The 22,245-nt window shown below is 47.3% G+C and overlaps 1 protein-coding gene across 4 annotated transcripts in view; it reads right to left on the bottom strand.

The window, feature by feature from the left end:
- The window catches only part of pcsk5b (proprotein convertase subtilisin/kexin type 5b), a 38,034-nt gene extending 18,344 nt beyond the window's left edge, over positions 1-19,690 (bottom strand). For 2 of the 4 annotated variants that reach the window (XM_029164106.3, XM_029164107.3), the window contains exons 1-9: positions 19,006-19,688; positions 15,294-15,398; positions 9,192-9,344; positions 7,529-7,672; positions 7,016-7,092; positions 4,177-4,265; positions 3,738-3,910; positions 1,899-2,111; positions 1,093-1,193 (exon numbers count right to left, since the gene is read on the bottom strand). In XM_029164106.3, coding sequence (XP_029019939.1) covers positions 1,093-1,193; positions 1,899-2,111; positions 3,738-3,910; positions 4,177-4,265; positions 7,016-7,092; positions 7,529-7,672; positions 9,192-9,344; positions 15,294-15,398; positions 19,006-19,185 — 1,235 coding nt within the window. In that variant the 5' untranslated portion in view covers positions 19,186-19,688. Of the gene's footprint in view, positions 1-1,092; positions 1,194-1,898; positions 2,112-3,737; positions 3,911-4,176; positions 4,266-7,015; positions 7,093-7,528; positions 7,673-9,191; positions 9,345-9,476; positions 9,623-15,293; positions 15,399-19,005 lie in introns of those variants that run through there. The other 2 variants (XM_055511249.1, XM_055511250.1) reach the window with 2 other exon arrangements.
- Positions 19,691-22,245: the final 2,555 nt, after the last annotated feature.

Raw genomic sequence — 22,245 nt, 5'->3', positions numbered from 1 at the left:
GGCAAAGAGCTCAAAACAGGGATTTTAGTGAAGCCGAGCAGAACAGCATCTTTACTCGTTTATCAGAAAGCTTGCTAGCTTTCATTCAGCGATAAGAGCCGATGCCATCTATAACGCAAAGTTTGTCTAAACTGTTTCCCTGCACCACTTAGCTGCTCCGTTCTTTGAATGCATGCATAGAAGAGGATGCAAAAAGAAAGAGGGGAAAAGAAAGATTTTGCCTTGAAGGATGAAAAGTTTGACAGAGGGGAAGTGAGAGGCAGCAGAAGAGAAGAAAACAGGCAGGCAAGAAGCAGCCTGTGATAATCTTGTTGAGGAAACAGGCTTATGTGCCCAGCACTGCCTGGAAACCGAATATTTTCTACTGGGGAGGATTTGAATTGGATTATCCAGGTTAAATGAAGTGACCTCAGCTAACTGAGCACTCAACATGTGATAATGGGGTAAAGCCCAGTTCAGTGTCTTTGCACCTGCACTGCAGCCAATTCATGAATTTGTGCCAAATTTAGAAGCTCGGCTGGTGCAAGAACTTGCTGCCCCTCAGACATAAGGCAAACAGGGCATTAAAAAGAAATAGAGAACACTAAGAGCAGATCCTTTCCTGGTCTTAATTTGACACACACGGCAACTTCTCGCATGTTTGGCACAACAGCAACTGGACTAGAAATGTCCTTAAATTAAATCTACAGTGGTGGAGCTAGTAAAAGACTTCCTGAAGCCAAAATCTAAATGGATCGAATGTTTAAAAGCAACAAAAAAACACTGATATTTTATGATGACTACCAGAAAGATACCGCATTTCTTTATCAAAATAGGAAAAGCAAACTAAGTACAACTAAGACAGTGGTGTCTACCAAAACGTACATTCTCTCCATCACAGTACACATCTGGGATGAGATGAACGGATTAAATCTAAGACAGCTTTTCCAAGTACTTAAATGCATCTTCACCAGTGATTTGACAATGATGCCTCTGTGAGACAGGACTTCACGTGTTCCTCTTATCGATGAATCAACCAAGGACAACAGGGTATTAAAAGGTAAGCAAGGGGCAAAAGGATGAGGTGAAGAGATGAGGTTAAGTGGCTCTTACTTTGCCTCCAGGGCCAGAGCAATAATGGCTGCAGCCATGGGAGCCGACGCTGATGTCCCTGTGTGATTATCTGTGCACCGATGTCTCAGGTCTGTTGTGATCTGTGGGCGAAAGGGGGAAAAAACAGAAAGTCAGAAGGAAATTAAAGGCTAAAAAATAGAAGCGGAAATGAGGAAATGAGACACAGGGGCAAGGAAAGGATCGGAGAGGACGGAAGAGTCAATTATTATTAATAAGAAAGTATTACACAAACAGAAGAGAGGCTGAAGTTGGGATCAGGAACATTTAGATGCACCTGAAACTCACTAATACAGGTTCCCCAACAACTGTTCAATGCCCACTGAGACGTAATAACATGTATTAAATGGTGATGTCAAAGAGCTGGTTGTATGGATTTTAGTTAGCCAACCAGTAAGACAGCTTGACATTCAGTCAGCCAAGAAAAGCTTGGCTAGCTTCCAGTCTGAGCCCTCATCAAAGGGCCTTTCCTGGACCAAAAAAGTCTAAAGGATTATCTGAAAACACAGAGAATCTGAAATGGTTTAGAGAAAAGTTAGAGGTCCAACATCATTACAGCTGACGGGGCAGTATGTGCACAGGCAGATTAGACTGACATCTAGACATACGAGCTTCTACTGTAAATGTACAAAGCTGTGTGTGTGCGTGTGTGTGTGTGTGTGTGTGTGTGTGTGTGTGTGTGTGTGTGTGTCACTCGCTGTCCCAGGCCTTACAATACAGTCCGTCGTGTCACAGACTGAACCCTTGCTCTAAACAGCGGCTCTCAGTATAATGCACACACTGCTTACAATCTTTCTGTCGTAGTTCTCTCCACTGCTGTAGGTGGTGGTCAGCGTGGACGAGCACTCCTCCAGGTACCAGGGCTTGCGCCCGCTCTCCGCTGTGCTGGAGATGGAGATGGTGTATATGGAGTTGGTGTAGCCGTCACAGGAGCAGTGGTCTCTGCTGCGCCCGCCGTTGCCCGACGCCCAAACAAAGATGGAGCCGCGGCCCTTTCTCCCCTGTAAGCGGAACCAGGGACAGATCAGGAGAGTGAGGAACGAGGAGGACAGGTTCCACGTCCAGTGTGTGTTTCGCATTTGCAACTCTTGGCCGAGCACTGAACACATTTGTTATGAAGCGAGGCCTATCTCATATGCAGCCAGGCGACCGCTCAATATTCAGATCTAGGTTTCCAGCAGATGTTTCACAACATGTTAAAAAACATCCCAGATGTGTCTAGATCCTGTTAATTGAAAGGCCAGGGCCTCTAGAGGGGCCTGTATTAGCTCAGCATGCGAATAGAGACATAAGTTAATTTACTGGTCAAACCAACACAAAGTATTCGGTCCTGATTGTTTTTCACTGGACGATTAAAGCTAAATGACTTTCACTTTTGGAATTAGACAGTGTGCTTCCAGAGTGATCCAAGTTGGACATGATCTGAGCCTTGGACACACTGAGGGCGTCACTGCGCTGTTGATAAGTTATGAAGCCAAAGTTCAGCCAGAAGTCAGCAAAAAAAAAAAAAAACACTGGCAAACTAACTGACACTGCAATTCATGGTGTTTGTCACACACACACAAGAATAAAAGATAGTACGTTCTTCTAAAGGGGGCTTCTGTCAGCCAGTGATAAGTGACTGGAGCCCCTCTGACTGAGAGGGGGATCAGATATGAGCTAATCCTGACAGATGAGAGTGATGGAGAGGCCTTTGAGAAGCAGTTAGCTAAAGAAACAAAGGGACAAAGACCGAGAAGGAGCAGAAAGGAGGAAGAAAAGGGAGACGAACCACAATGTGGAACTCTTAACTGCAATAATCTGAAAGAGACTGAAAGTAAAAGAAAACAAATTGTTCATTGGCCGCTAATGAATCCGTCATCAGTGAGCTGCATTAGCAACAAAGCCACAACTGGGCCTAAGTATTTCATAGAGGCGGTCGCACAGGCCTCGACAGCTGTCAGTGGTATCTGCGACACCCCAGCTCTCGGGAATAAAGTCTCTTCAGAGTGTCACACAGGTGCATGTTACACTCACAAGCGGGTCGTCTCCACTCAGAGTCACGAATGCAAAAGACAGCAGGCGGGCGTGCGAGCACTAAAACACGCCCCACTCGTGCCGGACAGATCTCTCTCTCTTTTTCCACTTCTCCATCTTCCTCGTAACGTGGCACAGGCCCTCAGCCCCACGCTCAGGCTCTTTAATGCGAGGAGGAGCCCATCTATCTCCCAGCAGCACCGACTCCCCTCCCTTTGTGGATCTCCCTGTCACATCCTGTGAAGACTACATCTGCTCCTCCAAATGTACAAAGTCATGTCTTTGAATGTGTGCGTCCAGTAAATCACTTCACCCCTCTTAACCTCTGTTAAGGCTTTTCCCTTTCCCTCCACCACGACTGGCCATCAGCTCATCCTGATGCAAAGTAAGTTATAAATATGTAAATAGGTATATGCTAATAGAGCCGGGCGTCTCTCTAATGTCCTGGGGAGGTTCACAGGTAGAAATGGACTGGATTGGAGGCATGAAACAAACAACCGTTTCGATTTGCTTAGATATTTTCCGATCATATAGAGTATCTGTAGCAGTGAGGATGTTGGGGCTAAGCCGTGGCATGTTGTGTGTATAAATGTGTTTAAATGCATGCCCACCATCCGGATGCCGTTCTCAAAGGCCTGTCTGGCCAGTGATGCGGGTCCGTCCACCGTCTTTCCGTCATCATCGGGTCCCCAGCTGGCACTGTAGATGTCTATGTGCTGTGGCTGGAGGCTCAGAGACTTGGCCTCCACCATGTCCGTTACGTCTCCGTCCAGCATCCGTACTCCTTGTACACAAACACAGAAGTTATTCACGTTTAAAAACGTGGTGGTACGAGAATGGTTTTGAAGTTTCTCTCAAGGTTATTTTGAAATTCTAGCAGTTTGGTGGAATATTGTTCTACATACAGGCTTTTCAAAACATACATAGGAGTCATCACTGGTAGCATCCTTTTAAATGTTACACATGCATTAGTGGCACTAAAATATACAACTACACAAAATAACATCTGAACAAACAGACACAAAACAACTGCTAAATACTGATGCTCACCTCCTATTCTGGCATTGTAGGCAATTCCCACGACGCAGTGGGAGTTGTTTGCAGATGCAGCGACTTCGCCCGCACATCGTGTCCCATGTCTGTGGACAGAGCGACAATGAGCAGCGTATGGAACACACGGGGGTAAAAGGAAAGAGCGCAAGTAAACAGAAACACAATGAAACACGCACAAACGGCTGAAAGTGCTCCCAAGCAAAGTGGTTTAAGTGCAGGAGTTGTCAGGCAAACAGCCTCCAGCCTCTTCTGCCACAGGACAATGACAGAGTGGAGGAACATCTGTCACGTGAGCAAACGACCACGCTCAGAGTTTCATGATGCAATTTGCACAAAAGCAGAAAACACAGGCACAGCTTGGACCCTGTGTGACATTTTGTCAGTGTGGCACGGTGCTGGACAAGCACGTGTCCGAACAAAGGCCAACATCCCTGATAAGATGGACTGATTCAACACACACACACACACACACACACACACACACACACACACACACACACACACACACACACACACACACACACACACACACACACACAATGACATTCCATCAGTAAACTGCAGCAGTGACAATCGTCCCAGGTCAGCGGCCAGCATAAACAAACACGAGTATGCTCTTCAAAAACATCACTTTCTGGATTGTCACGCGCGCGCGCGCACACACACACACACACACACACACACACACACACACACACACACACACACACACACACACACACACACACACACCTCCTGCAGAGAACATCTGCCCCCCACCCCCGCTGCCATGGAAACCCAGCATCTAGCTATCAAATCCCCCACGGAGGAAGTCCAGGAAAATCCATTTCAAATTAAACCAACGACTTCAGGTAATTTTGTTTTTGTTTTTACAAAATGATGAAGGTAAAAAAACTATTGGGGCATGTCCTCCTTTGCCCGAGGTGTTAAGGGACCCGTGAGCATCACTGAGAGGTGAGGGTCTATACCTCCTATGTCCTAAAGCAGGGCTGTGCAACCTCAGCTAATACTGATCACCTTGACCAGGTGTGTTCAGTCAATCAGCAGCTGACACACCTGATCTAGATGATCAGCAGGGAGAGTTGGACAGACAGCAGGACAGTGGCTCTCAAGGACCAGGATTGGGCACCCTGTCCTACAGAATCAAAAACATATAGAATGTGCAAAAAGCAAACGTAAACCTAAACCACAGCAACACATTTTTCCTTTCCATGAGTTGCAACGATGCCACAACGTTACAGAAAAGGTGTGGCAAAAAGTATGTGGGTGAAACTTAAAGACATTCCATGGCTGTAAATCAGTGATAGGTCTCTTCATCACAACTAATGAGCAAAACTGCTGGCTCCTCGTTCAAAACGCTCCAGGTCTTTGCTCACCACACTCCGGTAATCCACAAAATTGTCTGTCTGGCCATTCGTGAAGTCTTTGAAGCATTTGCCTGTATTTTTCATTTTCTACACATCTGTGTCACAGCCACTCGTGGCCCTGTCTGCGCTAAATCCAGGAATATATATGGTTTATGGAATGGATAATAATCAGTGGGAGTCAGACCATTTAACAGCAGCCGTGCCTCATCTTATGGTGCAATCTGAATTTTATAGAAGGGAGTTGTAAGTGAGCAATTTTTCATTTTTATAAACTAGCCTTAGTAAAGGCCCAGCCTCAGGTTGGCGCAAAATGTGCTAGTTTCAGGTAGCTTTTAAAAAAAACCTCTAATAACGCTGTCAGAAATATAAATGAATAATAAATAAAAAACTTAGGACACATTCTTTACCACTTTGTTTTGTCACATTGTTCATTTAAATCTGCAGACATGCGTTAACAGTGAATATTTAAAAGCGAGTAGAGGCAAGGAACCACGTTCACTGGTGAAACAATAGATGCTGACGCATCCAGTGATGTTACTTCTTGCTTCTTCTCCTGCTTCTATTCAAAGCACAGCTGTTAAAATTGCTCGTAGACAGAAAACAACAGATTAAAATCCACAAGCATGACATCACTGTTGTTGCTATACAACAGGTTTTACAACAATCTGTGATGTGCCAGATGTAGCTAAAGTTAATGCTATTCCTCAGAAATTGAACACAGTGTTTGCTTCTTGCCCCTTTGGGCACCAGGCATGCGCCGCTGCTCATCTCTCCCAAACCCTACGTATCTACAGTACGCAGCTCCCACGAGGGGCCCGGACACTGTGTTTTCATTTATCTAAAATGGATCTCCAGTTTCCAAATCCCATAAAAGAATTTGGTGCCCAAAGAGTAATATGAAAAGTCAAGAAGGCCAAAGCAGATTTATGTCCACACACACCCACTCAAACATCCTACTGAAATATAAATTCATCCTTGGAAGAAAACTAGCTCGATAAACTGTCTGTAGGCCTGTGTCTTTAAGACAGTGTGTTACCAGCAGGGCCTGAGCTGCTGCCAAGGCACTTGGGCTGCTGCAGCCAAACACACATACACCAAAAAAACAATCACTTACTGGGCCAAACTGGCACAAGATAAGTGCCTGGACAAAAGAGTGTCTTTTTCCCCTCTTACACACTCGCACACATATGCACGGCGATTCCCCCAAAGCGAAAAACCACAACCCACCCACAAATGTCACAATCAAACAAACTAATGTAACTCATCGCAGCCACAACAGAGTTCGGACTCCGCATATAAAATATGTAAAAGTATTGAGACACAGAGCTTCTGGTAAAAATCAATCAAAAAAAAAACAGTCATCTGTTAGGCCCGAAACCACATGGTAATTTATACATGAATCCCATTGTAACTCAGGAGAAAAACACATTCAGTCCTCCTATTAAGTCTTGCACACATCCTTTTCTTACTTGTTCTCATTGGTTGCGTCATATCGAGGCATGGGGTCCATATCATTCCCATTGACATCGAAGCTGGCTTGAGGGTCCTGGAGGAGACACGGAGGCGAAAAGCGGCGAGTGAGTGGGACTCGCGTTGGGATCACACACAAAAATGATGCCGTCATTGTTAACTGGACGTGTGGCGCTCGGCTGCCTCTAAACAAATGCAGGTATTAAGAGCAGCAGCAGAAACGAGCGGCGAATTATTCTATCCACGCGGCCAATTGACGGTCTCACCTGCTGCCTGGGGTCACGATGCGTCCGACCAAGGTCTCACATAGACATACGTCAGCACACGCATATTAATAAATAGGTACATGAATGATGCTTGGTTTAGGGACGCCTCCCTTTGAACTGCTCGACTACAACAGAGCAGCAATGTGGTTGAGTCCACTGCAGGAACTACACAGAAACGTCTACATGTAGCCTGTGAACACACACATCTCACATGGACCCACTGCACCCGCATACACACACACTCACGTAGTTCTGAAAGAGGTCCGGGTGGTTCCTCTCTATGCCATCATCCAGTATGGTCACCACCACACCTTTACCCGTGTAGCCCCGCTTCCACGCGCCCATGATGTTCATGTCCGACTGGCAGTTATGGACGTCGTCGTTACAGTGCTGGAGAGACAGAGACGGAGGGAAGGTAAGAAGAGGACAAGCCAAAACACTCTACTCACGTACAGGGATTTTCTGAAAGAGGCTCAGTCTCACGTGAACAAGCCCAAAAGGGTTGCAGTCTGAACTGGCTGTCAAAATTCATTTCGATTAAGAAATTGTGTTTTCTTGTATAATTCATGTTCATGTTGAGGCTATAAAAACTACTCAACAGCAGCAGATAAGGTGCAGAAAACACAATAGGAATAGATCACAGACATCTTATCTTTGTACAGCACTTATGGTCCTGGCAACAAAGCTCTGACTCCGCTGGCTCCCACCCAGTCACAATTCAGCCGAACACTTCCAGCAAGAATACACTTATTGCCCTACATCTAATCTATCCGGTGTCCAATTATGTTTCTGATACCTTTCACTGTTCATATCAAAGTGACACTTAGATGCTTCGCACTCGCTTTTAGAACACGTCAGTAATTTTTAGGCGGCAAAATGACAGTCTGCAAAATCACTTCATTTACTTCTCTATTGAATTCAATTTTGCAATCTGCTTTTACGTGGGTCTATATGTGCAGAGTAAACATATCCAGTGTTTTACCCAGACTGTAAGCAAACACACACACCGGGTCCAGTGTCCTGTACTAAATCCAGGAACATGTTCCAAACCTCCGGTCAAAGTTTACAACCTTATCTTTAGTAAGGTAACAATTGATAGAGCTAGGCGCACACACACACACACACACACAGACACACACACAGACACACACAGACACACAGACACACAGACACACAGACACACACACACACACACACACACACACACACACACACACACACACACACGGAGCAGTGCTCTCTGGGTGTACACAAACTCCGATAAGCCAGCAAATCTGTGCCGTGCAAACTTCAAAGCCCTGAGTGTATGTGGGTGACTGAGTGCACACGCCAACAAGCAGCTGTCAGCCCTTATCAACAACTCTTTTTTTTTCACAATACAGTAAATTTTATGTGTGGGCATTCCTGTGACAAATACGCGCATGAATAAACACATATGGCCTTATTTACTTATAACTGGGGAAAGCAGAAACCACGTAAGCCACGTTTGGCTGCATTCATTGTGTCCTGGGTAGACGACGGAGGAATGTAAAAGCATCATTCTTGGTAACCGGAGTTTCAGCTATAAAACAGCTCCACGGACCCACACAAATGTTTGGTTGTTTGGCACAACAAGTGTTTTGTAGGTCCTTCTTCCAACTGCCTCCAAATCAACTTTAGGTGAGCCAACAGCTCCAAAGCTGTCACTATGGCTTTTCCACACTTCCATGCAGGAAAACACTCCCTCAGCTTCACCGTGACCTCAGATGACCCTAAAGCCACAAACTGGATATATGTGAGAAAAGAACAGCATCTAAACCTCAGAGAAAACTCCGCTTCAGCTCTTTGGTCTCTAAAACTTATATCGTAGTTTTATACTAATGAACACACAAGTAGAGCAAAGTTTGGTACAAGTGTACATTTTACTCACAATGTACCACATACTCATCCACTTGACGTCATTATAGAATATGCTGCTCTGGGTCGGGCTGCTGTAGGCGGGGATTGACAGAGAAAGGGGAGGGGATGGTTTGTAATCCCGCTTGATCCTCCTCTTCACCACCTGCTGCTGTATCCACTCCACCTGAAATACACACACACAAACAGGAACGTTAGACGGCACGGCCACTTATGGTACACAAAGATCACATGCAAGCGATGTGTTCAAAGCAACGCATTGTTTGAGGGTAAAAAAAAGGTGCAGGAAGACGAGGACCTTCCTAAGTAGTGGGTGCAGCAGAAAAGATAGAGTCCATATGTGCTTTCATGCCTTGGGTGATGAGTGATACACAAAGATATAAACAAATTATAGTCTGATGTGGCAACTGACTAACCAACAAAAAACTAAAAACACACACAGTTGTTGTGAGCTGTAAACCCAGGCCATGAAAGAGAAACTTCTAATCGCTGCATTTGTTTTTCAAAATTAAAAATAGACATTTTATTTAAAAATTCAAAACAGTACTTAGCTATAAATATAAAGACCTTGGAACATGTTTAAACAGCAACAACAACTCAATCAAATAGACACAATAAAAACAGCCAGATCTCGTTGGCCTGCAAGGATTTTGCTAAATAGACTAAATGCTTTTCCCTCAGTTCATTGCTCTGTATGAGAAATGAAAGGAGACACACACACACACACATGCACCAAAGACATAAATGTCTCCCAGGTAACATCAATCTCTCAAATGTTATGGGATCGCTTCAAGGCGTACGGCATTCCTTGGCAGGAATTTTGCTCCACTTTCAATGGAATTTTCCTATTTCAAAATCAGCATCGTCGGATTCTAGACGACTGGACCCACTGGTCAGCTTCTACTAAAAACCCTCAAACGCCGTGTTTAGTCTAGTTGAAGCCCCGCAGCCTTCATCTGTCTAGAAAACGTTTACATATACCAGCAAGCATGAAAACACAAAAGGTTTACATCTGGAGTCACACCGCTGGCACAACGCGTCTCTCTGAGGATCCTCAGTCATCCAGGCAACGTAATGATCTTTACATTCATACCAAAGCTGAAAGAGGGAAATGTGAACCCTAATACAGCTGAAATAAACATATATAAAGGTTAACTTTGCATATAATCATGCAAGACAATTTACACGGACTACTTTGGAATTTTTCTGACACTTCAGGAGTAAAGAGTTGCGGAGCTACTGGCTTTTTATGTTATTTTTTGGTGTGTATTCTTCCTAAAACGATCAAGATGTAGTATACAATATAAACAAAGCATGATGCATAGACAAAGAAACTCCACTCGCAAAAATCAATAGAATAATTTCTACGCTGAAGAAGTGTTTTGTTGCTCAGTCGACCAGATCCAGGAATGCGGGGCTTTACTGAACAATGTCCAACTGCAAAGACGGAGCATTTTTTTCACATCAATACATCCAGCAGACGGGGAGACGGCGGAGAGGAGGGAGAAACAGAAAAGAGAATAGCTGACATAATGACTGCAGAGTGATTATCTGGTCTCATGCACTGAAACAATCTGCCAGCCTCTCCGGAGGGTTGGAGAGTTGGAGAGTGTGGAAACGAGACAAGATAAGACGGGAGAAGGCGAAGCGATAAAGAGTTGAAGAGAACGAGTCCCAGGAGAGTCAATAAAAAAAAAGAGAGAGAGAGCGAATAGCAAACACCAAAAGATGCGACGTGAAGGGAGGATAATTGATTTTATAAATAACATTCAACGAGCAACTCAAAACCGTGGCTTCACTCGAATGTGTGGAGCTCCTGTTAAAAGAGGGCAAAAGAAAACATCAAATGGCAAACCAGGAGAGGAGGCGGCGTAAAGATAAAACAGACTGGAGCCCGATGCTCCGCCGTCTGCCGGGTCGCAGCTCATTTCACCAGAAGTTCCATCAGAAGCGTCAGCTCACACACAAACACACACACACACACACGTCATCAGCCTCCAAACAACACCGGCATCAGGAGCTGGGAACCGCCGGTGTGTCATTACAATTAGCATACATTAGCACAGCGTCACAACTCCACTCCGAACGCCCTCACTGGTAACTTGACATTTTCACGGAGGTCGGACCGTGACGGCCATTATTCTACAGGCCGACGGGACCGAGGAAAGAAAGACTGAGGACAGACGGCACCGAAAATGACGTCGAATCCCAATTAGCCTCCATTTCAGACCTATAACATAAAGGACTTCCTAACGTTTTGCTGATCCGGTTCACCACTTCACATTATTCTAAAACAAAGCAGCAGAAGTGTCAGGCATCTGTATGGAGTCCCCACCACCTGCTGCTCCACATCTGGCCACAGCCTCCGTTCCCCCTCAGCAGGCGGCACCTTGCTGCAGTTATTACTGCCATATTTTCACGCCGCACCCTCCTGCTGCTGCCTTTATTTTCTGAAGGATGACCCCTGGTTCATTACTGGCAATCAAATGTTCCTCTAAAGCCCTCGGGGGCCTTGTCAGCCTTTTTTTTTTAATCTCTGCTACAAAAATCACTCGCCGGTACCAGCGTGCACTCATTGACGCCAGGTGGGCCCCGTGTGCCGGGCCCCGTCCGAGCAGAGGCCACCCTCCACCACGGCCTCTAAAAGCTGGTCCAGCGTCAGCGCCTTTGTTTCAGTGCCCGTTGGCGGTGATTGGATCTGCTCTAGCAGCGGAACGACCCGCCGGCACCTGTACCTGTTCGCCACGCTTCCTTTGGTTTCTCACACTCCAATCTCTCCTATTTCACTCAACCTTTATCATCTCGGCTCCGCAGATGCCCATTTCTGTCTCAGACGCCTGTCACTCTTTTCCATTCCCAACAGAACCCCCTACTGCCGCTCTCTCTCTCTCTCCTTCTCTCTCTCACTGTTTCCCGTCCTCTGCTTTTATTCTAAGGGTTTGCAGGTGGCTCTCTGCTGGCTGGGTCAGTAACCAGGGGAAACAGGGGAAGAGTTCACTTCACTAGAATAAATGGAAACAAATTGATCCAGTCATTGCTGTTTACATCAAGTTGCGGGAAGGAGACCTGGGAGCTGGTACGGAGTAGGAGTCAACACCCTGAACGACCTTTGTTCTGACACAAGATGTCGGTTCTGCTGCTCTCTTGAGCAAGTCAAAGCTTACGGCCAGACCCAGCGTCGAGTCACGGAGCTTGTCACACGCCGATGCCCGAGGGGCTGCGCTAGGCCAGCTGTAGGCGCTTATCTCAGGGCGTCAGCTCGTAATGGCTCATCTGTTTAAGGAATCCAAGAACAAGCGGATTTAGCCATTGACGGCAGAGCATCCTGCCTTTACGGATGCTGGGACCTGGGACTGTGGAGTCTCATTATACCAGCATGTAGGTAAACTACCACTGAGGTCCAGGACCGCATCCAAGGTCGGGCTGTGGTGCCTCCTTGATGCCGTGAGCGTTCTCGCCCTCCACACATACAAATGAATGCAGCGCTGGGCCACAGTAGACACAGACGCCGTCTAAATTTGTAAAAAAAAAAAAAAAAAACAGTTCAAGCAGATTTGCTTTGCATAAAAATGATTTTCTTCTGCAGCCGATACATTTCGTTGTCAGCGTTATTTTGCGTTTCAGAGAATCCTGATGAGGATTCAGCTGCAGACCACACCTGGCTCTCAGTTTCCATGCACATGTCTGCATAAATGATTCCAGTAAACAAGAGACTCACTAAGTGAAACCACAACACGGCGGACGGACAGCTGCAGATGCATTTAGCGCTCGTTCCCGCCTGCTGACGTGCCTCAGGCGTCAAGCGGACATCGCAAAAGGAGAAACGAAGTCTATACTGTAATTGTTGTTTACAGTGATCCCAAAATTGCTGGAAATCGACCAAGCAGACAGATTCCAGAGCTGCCGGTAAAGCTCCGTGCCCCTTGGTGCTCCCCTGGCCCTTTAAAGGGGAAACGGCACACATCAGCATAGGTGGGCAAGGTGCAAGCGGAGTGCTGCCTGGCACATAGTGAACAGGTTTGGATATGCCGTTTTAATTGGTCCCACAGCAGGTTTTCCATTTACAGAGACGCTACAACATCTAACCATACCACACATTTGTTTTATACTTTCTTCTCCTCGGAATGTTAAAAAGGCTCCAGTTGAAAACCCGCCGTGGCCTCAGTTGAGTCATTTAGCAAACTGAACATTTAAGCGGTCTTTGACCTAGGAGGCGAGTGGCACTGCAGCCAGACGGCTGCCATAAAGCAGCCGTCTGTGCTGTGCTGCATCACCATAGTAACGTGTGTGCCAATGAGTGCTGTGGATGGCAGGGTGTGCCTTCCATGGCACCACTACACCCATCTGAGTCACACACACACACACACACACACACACACACACACACACACACACACACACACACACACACACACACACACACACACACACACACACACACACACACACAAACACACACACACACACACACACACACACACACACACACACACACACACACGCAGTCATTATTACAAAACCTGATTGCAAAACATCATTAGCAGTATGCCAGACTATACAGATGCCAAACTAGCCATCATGTTGATCCCACGCCCACAGACAGGTCCAAAGATTACACTGAAAGAATAGCGGCTCTGGGGAAAACACTGACAGCTCCATTTTTCTCCCCTCCACCTTTCCTTTATTTCATTCCTTCCGTTCAAGCTCCTCATCCCTTTCACTCTGGTATAATAGATAATTTTCCTCTTACTCTCCTATGACCTCTCTGATCTAGTCCTCCAAAATCAGCCCAGCTGGCATCAGAACATAAGGGAGGGGAAGGTGGGAGACAAGTAGTCTGAAGGCACTGCTAAGAAAAGGGGGTAGGACAGCGACTCCAAGAAGGAGAAAAGGGACGGCAGTTAAGGACAGCAGGTGGGCAAAGCAAGCTGGGAGAACCAGGAGAGGGGAGAAAACACCAAGATAAAGAATGCAACAATAACTTTATAAAGAGCTTGTCTTCTGTTTTTCTTTCTTCCTCTTCTGCAGCTCCAATGCGTCATTTCATCAGTAGCCATCATTTATGTGCATCCATCTACATTAAACAAAAGTCTAGTGAACTAAATGCGCTTCTGCGAAAACATCCCCAAGTTTTAACTGACACCTCATGTTGCCTGTTAATTTTAATAAGGTTCAGAGCGCCCTGTGGCTTAGGCTTCATTTATAATGCAAACAGAGTACGGTGACCTGGAACTGTAATAGGAGCAGCACCAGCGTGGCAGCACTAGAGCTTCACCTTTGGTCAAACTCATGTCAGAAAGGCCCGGTCACCCGGACAAAAACAGACCCAATTCACTACTATGTCACTGACATGTCACGTCTGACGGCTCTAACATGGGTTCATGTCCTCTGCTACTAAGGCTGATTCACCACGCGGCCAGTTTAATGCAATTATATTGGATTGTGGGGTGAAACTAGTATTCGGGCGTTTTCAGCGTTTAACCTTAGTTTTAAGCCCGACGTAAAAATCAAACCTATCCATCAAGCTGAAGTTGCTGAGTTTGTGTATGTGAGCGCAGCAGGAACAGGCCTCGTTCATCGTAATTCACTTGTCGATACTGTGATCAGTAAAGTGTAAGGAAAAACTTTTTACAGCGTTGTCCTCCAAGAAGAAAGTGAAGTTCAGTGTAAAGTGCATTCCACACAGTACCCCGGGGCCTGTGGGTTATTTACATTACAGCAACCATCCGATTTCTTAAATTCAAGGGCTATACTATACAACCAACAAAACAAATGTACCATAACTCCAACTGAAGTGCTTTAAATGACACAATTAAAAGTGTGTTGCTAAAATAATCTGACACCTACAGGATGTCGCAACATCAGTAGATAGAACCAGAAGGTAGAACGGCTCAGTCGTCATGGTGATAACAGACGTCATCAGAGGTTCGACATTCGCCGTACTACGGTCACCTTATGACAAATGAGTCATCACCATGACAACAGGAGCAAACTTTAGCCTTGATAAAAGCTATAAGCTATCTAAGAAAAGCTAGGACGTGGAGCTTAAGCCAAGATTACTCTGTCAAATCTTCATTCTACACCTGTAATTTATGAAACAGCGCAACACGCTTACCTTGGGCTCCATGGAGATGAAACTATGGCGGCCGCGGCTTGACAAAGTCGACCTTTTGATGGTTCGACTATGAAAAAAGTGATAGTGGTCTTTGAGGTCTCCGATCTGTAAAACACACAACGCAGACACTTAAGAAACAGGGAACCAGTACATGAAGTAGCATGAAAGTGCTTACAAACAGAAGAACAGGCTTAAAGTCTGACAAGTGTGTAATCACCTATGAGGTGAAGACATGAAGAGGGTCCACAGACAATGACAAGCTGCTGAACGGTGATTATTACTATTAATAATTGATAAAGACCATGCAACCCCTCAGATGATCAAACTGTCATGGATGCCAGGGCTCCTGTGGTGTGTCACTGATCCACGGCTGAGCTCCACCACCACAGAGCCCATTAGATCAGCTTTCAGCTCGGGGCTCACGCTCCGACATCTCTCCCAGCTCACACGCTGATAAGATGAGAAACAACAAAGTGCCAGTGGGCCCAGTTGGACGGGCTTTCAGAGGAGATCAGACACCCACCAAACACGCCGCTCATATCAGGGAGCGCTGATTAAAAGGCAGTATACACATAATAAAGCGTGCTACTATAATAAGCAGCTACCACTGCTCGTCCCACTGTGTAAACAGGTCTCAACGCACCATGCGTCTACTGTCATGTTAATCAATGCACTGCCATTATCCAGCCAGCCTTTCCTCTAGAAGAGCCAGTGTGGGGCTTCAGGGGAAGCTCTCCACGTGCTGCACTGCTCACACACATCAAACCGACTGCACAACTCTGTTTACAACCATCAGAAATGATCCAAATATACTTTTTTTTATTTCATATTCACACTAAATGTCCCGTTATCCTCAACTCTAGTCGCACAAGTTTTCTCCGCTGTAGTCATGACAGCATGTGGTTGGATATTACTCAACCGAACTGTGAGGAATCACTTCGGCATCGGCTCGAGCTGCTCGGGAATATGTTGTAACAGCTTTGGGAAGTCACATCCCTCTCGCGCCTCTTATCGTAACGTCTTACTTCACACAGTTTCTGAGGAATGGCGAAAATTCACAGAATTCGCAAAATCCTAACCACTTCCCACAACAGCGAGAGCAGTGGAAAACTCAAGGGGACAAAGTCTGACCAACAAACAAATGAATATCGATGTCCGGTTTGGCTTTTCATCACACACAGACAGGCCGCAGTAGATGAAGATGAACGAGGAGAGGTAATCACGAGCAGCTTGGACGCTACAGGAGTGTGTCTGCTGGATGGACCCACACAGACACGCACGGTTGGCCGTGACCCCGTCACAGGTTCATCACCAGATACCAACCAACCCACAAATGCTGCAGTTCTGACAATGTCCTGACCCGTTCGTCAAGCCAGCACAGTTTGGGCCTCGTCGGGCTCCCTCAAAGCCCTGCTCTCGCCCATTCCCCCGCTTTTAACACATCATCTCCGAGTACAAAATGTTCACTTGCAGCCTAATGCAGCCCACACACTAACAGGTTACGCCTAATTGCCATATTTTGCAGGCTACAGTCGTTCAGCTAATGTGCTAGTGTGCGTCTATGCCGCCGTTGAAGCATTAGCAGATGGAGATTATAGTAACAGAGCAGTCTGGTGTGGCTCTGAATGTTACCATTAGTCCTGTGACAGCTCCCATTCACAACTAATGTTAGTTACTTTACACCACGATGCTCCATCGTTTTACATTTTATTAAACTTAAAGTTTCGTGTTGTGCTAGAAATTTGGTTTCATCATGGTGAACTCAATGTCACCAAGGTGCTGGCCTGACGCCGTGTCGGCGAGCACCTCCTCCGGGGACGGCTTCGGATCTTCACCCTCCATCTCAGTCGTCTCCCGGCTCTTTCAGAGCACCCGCCCTAACAGCTCTCCACGTCTGGGCCCTCGTCAGCTGATTCAGAATCAATGAGGACCAGTGTTTTAGTCTGGGAAGGGGGCTCCACGGTTAAGAGGATTACCCAGAATTCCCCAACGAGGTGCTCTCGCACTCCATGCCAACTCTTTTCATCTCACCATCCATCTATCCATCATCCCCCCTGTCATTCCCTCGTCCTATCTCCCAGTGTGTGCTTTCCTCTATCCGCCGCTGTCAGAAAGGCCTTATTGTCCTCTTTCTTGTTTTCCTTTTCTCGTCAGCTGCGTTGTTTAACCCATTTTCTCACTAAGTCGTTCATCGTAGATTCTCCACTCTATGAGCTGAAAATGTGCAGCGCAACAGGTCACTTCATCTGGTAAATGCGATCCGGTTCTTGTTATCAGTCTGCGCGGGTATGAGACGAGTGGAAACGGGCTTGATGATGTTAAAGTTCATGTCGGGAAACCGGAGCGTCCCGTTATCGCTCCCACGGGAGCGGCTTTTAGCTGACCCTGAAACCAGGAAGTGAAGTAAAACTCTTGTCTATGAGGTGTCAAAGTCCAATGAACACGCTATATTGACATGGAAATTAGGACGGACGGTGGGGGTTGGGGGAGACGCTACACTACAGAGGGGAATTCCTATGGGGGGCTGGTATGGAAGAGTGGGGGGGGGGGGGTCTCTACACATTAGTTCCCGTCAAAGAGAGGGGATGAACGAGGCCATTAAGGCCTGCTCTCTGGGGAGTATAGTGGGTGGGCGGGCGAGATGAGGCGGCGAGGGAGTGCAGGTTCAATAGCTGTTGACTAGGCTACCCCACAACAACCTGTCAGAATGCCCCCCACGGTCCCACGCCGTCCCCGCGTCAAACGCTGGCAGGCGCAGACGCCAACGCACCCCGGCCGCGGGCGCGTGGGGTCCACGTTCGCGTGGGGTCCACGTTCGCGTGGGGTCCACGTTCGCGTGGGGTCCACGTTCGCGTGGGGTCCACGTTCGCGTGGCGCAGCGCTTCCACGCGTAAACAGAGTACGGAGCACATAACCCGCCGGCCACACAAATCACCGAGTCCGTTCAGTGATGGAACTGTGTTACATTTTCAGTATTTACATTAGTTTACTGAGCTCTGGTCTTTGCATTTGCCCACGATCAGCGGGCGATGGTGCAAGCATTGCTCGGTGCCATAAAACACGGGCTCCTTTGAACCTTATTACCTTTGTGATGGTGATTCACCGGTGGAGATTCAGCGGAAAACAACTTCAGGCCATCAAACAGTAAATAGTGACATACTGAGAGTATGGGGACAGCTCCTATAGATCTAATCCCCAAATCTAAGCAGAGCTCAACGGTGCTATTTCCTGGCAGCTGATCCAATGGGCCTAGGTTTGGACCGAGGGCAGATTACACTCGGGGGGATAATTGCGTGGAACATAAGCGGCGCTGATCGACGTGGAACCATTCCCGTCTTCGTTCTAATAAATGAGCTGGGAACTTTTTTAATTAAACAAACTAGTGTTGCCATTGCAGAAATTCAATGTGTCCACCGTCCTCTTTGTGGCACTTAGTGTGCGTTTGACCGCGGTTCCACTGGTGTCATTCGTCTAGTTCGTCACACGAGACTGACGGTTCGCTCCGGGTCGCGACCCGAACGCGATCGGCAGAACCACGGCGAGCAGGCACCTGTTGTGCCGTCCTGCCGCTCGTTCCTTTGTTCCCCCCGACTTAGAAAGCGACACAGTCGCGCAGAAGTTCGTCGGGAGAGCGCTGCGCTCCGGTTCGGACTCCGGTTGACAAACGAAAACGCAACCGCGACTGCGGGGGGGGGGCGACGCGGACACCTACCTGTCCCATGTTCCTATAGCCGTATTTGTCCGCTATCCGCTCGGCCACCTCGGGGCCCCCCGCTATCCTGACCGCCCAGTGGTTGGTGTAAATCCGGGCTGCGCACGGCGGCGACGCGAAGCAGAGACTGAGCGCCAGGACGCACAACGAGCTCCTTCTCCAGGCGGCGTTGCGGACCATCTTCCCCCACTTTTAGCCAGACTCTCTGCCTCCTCCTCCGCCTCCTCCTCAGCCGACCAGGCAAACAACCAAACTTCTCTTCTGGCGGAGCGAGACTGTCATAGAAACCCAACTCTCCGGCTGAAAACACTGTCAGAGAAAGAAGGGGAGAGAGGGGGAGGTAGCGGAGCTCCGAAGGGGAAAATGCGCGTGCTCCTCAGACCCTTGCTGTCCACATGGGAGAGTTGGAAGTTTGCGTTCCGCTCGCGCTCTCGCGCTCTCTCTCTCGCTCTCTCTCTCCCTCTCTCGCTCTCCCTCTGTTTTCCACCGCCGAGAAGGAAGTGCGCCTGTCTGCGTGCCGTGCGTTTCTGGCGCGCGGGACCGTGTACGCCGGGGTGCGCGTGCGCGCGCGCGGAGCTCCTCAAAGCTGATTTGTCCTCTCCGCGCACAACTCGGATGTCGCTCGCTCGGCGCGTCGGGCTTTCATGTGGCGAAATGGCTACAGCGCCTCCCCACAAATAACTAGCTGACACTCTGGAGAGTAGAAACAACTAAAGCCGCGGGGTTTCCTCGCCGAGCTCCGCTGGGTCTTAAAGACACTCTGCCCACGGGCGGCGCTAAGCTGGGGGGCAGGGAGCGAATGGGGACCCCCGTGTTTGTGTATTTACTGAAGGAAGTCAATGGATGGAGTGACTTTTAGGGAAACATTTAATTATCGAATACATCATTTGATCAACATTTGTTGTAAAGACCGTAAACTATTCATCTCAGCAAACTAGTGAAGTTCAGCCTGAATGTTGGACATCCCTCCTCTTCCTACTCATACTGTGCTGCTAAATGCAGGTCTTTTCAGCCTCCTGGGCAAAATTGACACCGATGTATGAAAAGCTGGGTAAGCCAACTTAAATCAATAGATTGAGGGAAATATGGTGATGTTTTCTCACAAACGTAATGTCTTTGTGATTATCGCCAATCGCGGTTAAGCTTGATTCCGCAAGTTACATGCGGCAAAGAATTGGGTGAAAGTGTAAATTTGAGCTGAACAATGTTTTAGTGCAGTGACCACAAGGGTAAACTTACTTTATGACTGGGTTGCACCACCTCCAATTCGAACTTGTGCCCTCCGTGTGCCTTTAGTGCCTATTTCTCCTTAATCAGTGGAGCTCTAGATGTCATGCCCCCCATTGCAACACAGGTCACAGCTGACTAAACTCTGTCATTATGGAATGTGCCTGGTATTATCTGCAGTCAAGACTTTCATTCAAAGCCTTTGTTGACTGATGGGTTTTTGTTTTGCAGCAGTTTCCCGGGGATGTCTCTGTGCACAGCAAAAACTCTGTTCTGCATGGGACACAAGCGAAAATCAGCATAATTGCACTAATTGCAGCCAATTTCTCGCTGAATGGACCCCGCTGTCACATTTCACAACAAGCGGGGGGACAAGAACATCTCATGGTTCCCCAGATGGAGATGAAAGGATGTAAAAAAAAACAACATTCAGTGATGGTCCTCTATTCAGCCAGATGGAAGGGCTTGTAATTTAAAGGAAAAGGAGAGAGGGCACGAAACGCAGCATAAATTGATTTGAGTGTCTAAATCAAGTACCCAGGTCACGAGGCCGCCTTGAAGGTTAGGGCCCCAAATTTCCATTCGGGTCTTAACTGTCACAATATCCTGCATGACAGCCTCACAGGCCCGAGTTTCTCCAGGGAGTGAACTGAGTGAACCCCAACAAAACGTCTTTGTCAACATCTGAGAGCGGAGCGCTCACGAGTGTCAACAAACACTCTGAGGGGCATTCCTGTGTGCATTCCTGTGTCTTTTCAATTAAATAACAGGGTGCATCATGTGTTTAGGCCAAACACAACTTGGGAAAACATGCATATAAGCTCAACAATACAATACAATGTAAAGACCTGAAAAGGAGGATAATTATTTACTTTTATAATTATTTACCTCCTTTGTGATTGAGTTTAATTCACATGACATAACGCGGCCTCCTTCCTGTGTACTTTGTTCAACTTTGTCTGAACCTTTTTCTAATACATCATCACAGTCTTCCTGCCTTCTTTTTGTTTACCTGCTACATTCAAGCCATTTCCCTGGAGCTGTCATAGTCTCTGGCCGGGCCTTCTCTGTTTCCCTCGCTGGGTGGGCTTCCAGAGAGCGAAAACTGACCTTTCAACTTCACTTTGTCCTTTGACCTTGTTGCTGTAGGCTCCTGCACGTAGCCTACAATAGCACCTGCCACTCACCAACTTTCCATCTTTCCTCTACTGCATCTCCCCACCAACCCCCTCTCCTTTGTCAGCCACATACCAAGGATGTATAGGCTCTTCTGGGTGTGCGCACACACACACACACACACACACACACACACACCACACACACACACACACACACACACACACACACACACACACACACACACACACATACACGCTACAGATACATTCAGTGAACAGAGAAGGAAAAAGAGAGCATATAAATAGAATTTTTCCAAGATGGTCCAGTTCTAAAAGTTTGCTGTGTTTCGCAAGAGCATGGGGGAGACACTTGGAAAGCTGGGCAGGGCCTTGGACTCGTATTCCTGCACGGAGAAGAAGCGCTAAGCCCTGTAGTGACCTCCAGCAGGCCACTGGTGTGCACGCCTCTGATCAGACTGTCAGAAACAGACACGGTGAGGACCTGGTGTCCTTTAGTACAGCACCATGCAGCTCAGCTGGCATTCATCACAGAACACCAGAACTGGCACTTCCACCAGCGACACCCTGTTCTCTTCACATATAAGAACGCGAGGCCTGGGTTCCTCCCAGGTGTAGGACAATGCTTGGCCTCACGCAGGAACTTTTAGGATGTCATAGACTGGCCATCGCTTTCCCCCACCTGAATCCATTGGATCATCTATGTGACATTAAGCAGTGGTACATTCAATGCTACCAAATATGACCGCAGACTGTCCAGGCTCTCACTGATGTCCTGATCCCAGATCTGAGAAAACACCATCTGCTGACTCATTAGGAGCACACCCAGACTTTGTTGGGAGTGCGTATAGTCACAGACAGGGGCAAACTTGTGTCT

Source organism: Betta splendens, chromosome 9, assembly GCF_900634795.4.
Source record: "Betta splendens chromosome 9, fBetSpl5.4, whole genome shotgun sequence".
NCBI classification, from domain to species: Eukaryota; Metazoa; Chordata; class Actinopteri; order Anabantiformes; family Osphronemidae; genus Betta; species Betta splendens.
This window is presented reverse-complemented; position numbering and strand designations above follow the sequence as displayed.